General features: G+C 36.6%; 1 protein-coding gene across 1 annotated transcript; it reads right to left on the bottom strand.

Annotated features, from left to right (window-relative positions):
- Nucleotides 1-757: 757 nt before the first annotated feature.
- Nucleotides 758-1,597, bottom strand: LOC107044088 (yrdC domain-containing protein, mitochondrial-like). Its single transcript, XM_015265835.1, has one exon. It carries the CDS (start codon nucleotides 1,595-1,597, stop codon nucleotides 758-760), a length of 840 nt encoding a protein of 279 aa, XP_015121321.1.
- Between the last annotated feature and the right edge of the window lie 283 nt (nucleotides 1,598-1,880).

The raw sequence follows: 1,880 nt of genomic DNA, 5'->3' as shown, positions 1-1,880 counted from the left end.
TTTTTTCGTTTCAGAATTTTAATTACGTTGTTCTTCGTTAGCTCGTTGTGGGAAAAAAACCATTAATGTTTGAACATTATGACGACAATTTTTCAGTTGAATTGATGCTATGTGAAAGTCGCTATTAGTATGAAATAATGATTGTGACTAAATCTGAGGTTTTTTTGAAAGGATAAAAAAATTAATATTAATATTAATTAATGTTTATTCAAAATAAAGTTGTTTAGTATTTTTCAATGAGTAGATTTCGATAATAATTTCTACATTAAGATTGTCTATTTTGTAAGTGTAATTATTTTGATATTACCATCTCTTTTTTGTGCACACAGGGAGGATAGTTAAATTTCGGTATGAATGACGTAATTCTTTAATAGTGTCTCTAAGTGCTGGGTTTGAAGTTCAATTAGATGATCTCTTGTTACATCTGCACGTCCATCCCTTCCATCTGACCGAGAAGTCTTAAGAATTTGACTGGCAGAAGGAAAATCTCCAATCACTTCAGGGTTTTCAAAAGGTTTTGGAGACTCTGCAGGTAATTGTGAAGGTTGAAGGATGTGCACCAGTTGTTGAGTCATGAAGGCACCTCCAAGATCCTTTTCCTCATCATCTTGACCCCCAAACACACTGCCCAAATTCTTGGAAATTGAATCGTCAAGACTTTCACAATTTTTTTGATTATTTTGAATCATTTTCAATAATTCTACCAAGAAATTGAATCACTCAAAATTTTATTCAAAAAAACAAATAATTTCCAAAATTAAGAACATTCATCATCCTCCTGACCATCTCGCCTCTTCAACCCATGCCTATACATCGTCTTGAACACTCTATCCACAAAAATACCTCTTCGAATAATAAAAAACTCATTAGGCACAGTGAGATCAACAACAGTGGATCCCACTCTATAAGACTCATCCATCTTATTCTTATCACCAATAGTATAAAAAACCCCCCCTAATTCTGCCCACAAGTGCTCAAACTCATTAGCAGTCAACGAACTAGGCTGATCACTGGAATTAGCACTGGTAAGAGTCAAAGGCTGATCTAAAATCCTGCACAAACTCCTCAAAAACTTGCTCTCATTGACTCTAATCCCAATAGTCTCATTCTCAGGATCCAACCCTTCATTCAACTCTGGTTTCCTCTTCAAAACAATCGTCACAGGCCCAGGAAGAATAGCCATGAGTAAATTATTCGGAAGATGATCGAGTTCAGCCCATCGTTTAATGTCCTTAATACTGCTCAATGCAATAGCCAGAGGTTTACTCTTATCCCTCCCCTTTAACTCATACAATTTATCAACACATTTGCTGTCTTGTGGCAGTGTGGCTAGCCCATGAATAGTGTCTGTTGGCACAGCAATGATTTTACCTTCTTGAAATAATTTAACACCGACAGCTAGACATCTTTCACCTCCAATGAACCAGTGTTTAGCGTTGGGAGGCATTCGACTCATGACACTAGTCACTTGATTGAGAGTGACCTTGAGAGGTGGCTGGTAATGAACTTCCATTATTGTTCTTATCCCAGGGTTATTCGAGAGGGTTTTTATTGGGTCTATTCTAGCCAATTGTGACCACATTGGGGACTGCAACATTTGTAAAAAATTGAAAATAATTTATAATAATTTATCCTTTGAATTGCTCCTGGACTCGTTGAATCCCTTGCTTTCTTCATCTTTTCTACCCCTCAGCGATAAATTAGACTTTTTTCAAGCAGGGGATGGGGTCAAAGAGGTCGACGTAGCGATAAATTATTGAAATTTTCTGGCAATTCGAATTTTTTACATGGAGTTTTGATTTTGATGGATCTAGATTTCTGGTGGCCCTAGATGACCTAGGGATTTTTCAATGTCTTCCGAGTCTGAGTTTTGTCGTCAT

The sequence above is a fragment of the Diachasma alloeum genome, unplaced genomic scaffold (genome assembly GCF_001412515.2).
Source record: "Diachasma alloeum isolate Michigan unplaced genomic scaffold, Dall2.0 Dall_scaffold_00675, whole genome shotgun sequence".
Taxonomy (NCBI): Eukaryota; Metazoa; Arthropoda; class Insecta; order Hymenoptera; family Braconidae; genus Diachasma; species Diachasma alloeum.
The sequence above is the reverse complement of the archived record's forward strand: the minus strand, read 5'-3'. Positions and strand labels throughout refer to the sequence as shown.

Coding starts and splice junctions, on each gene's coding strand:
- LOC107044088 (XM_015265835.1), bottom strand. CDS start 1,597: ATGTTGCAGTCCCCAATGTGGTCACAATTGGCTAGAATAGACCCAATA.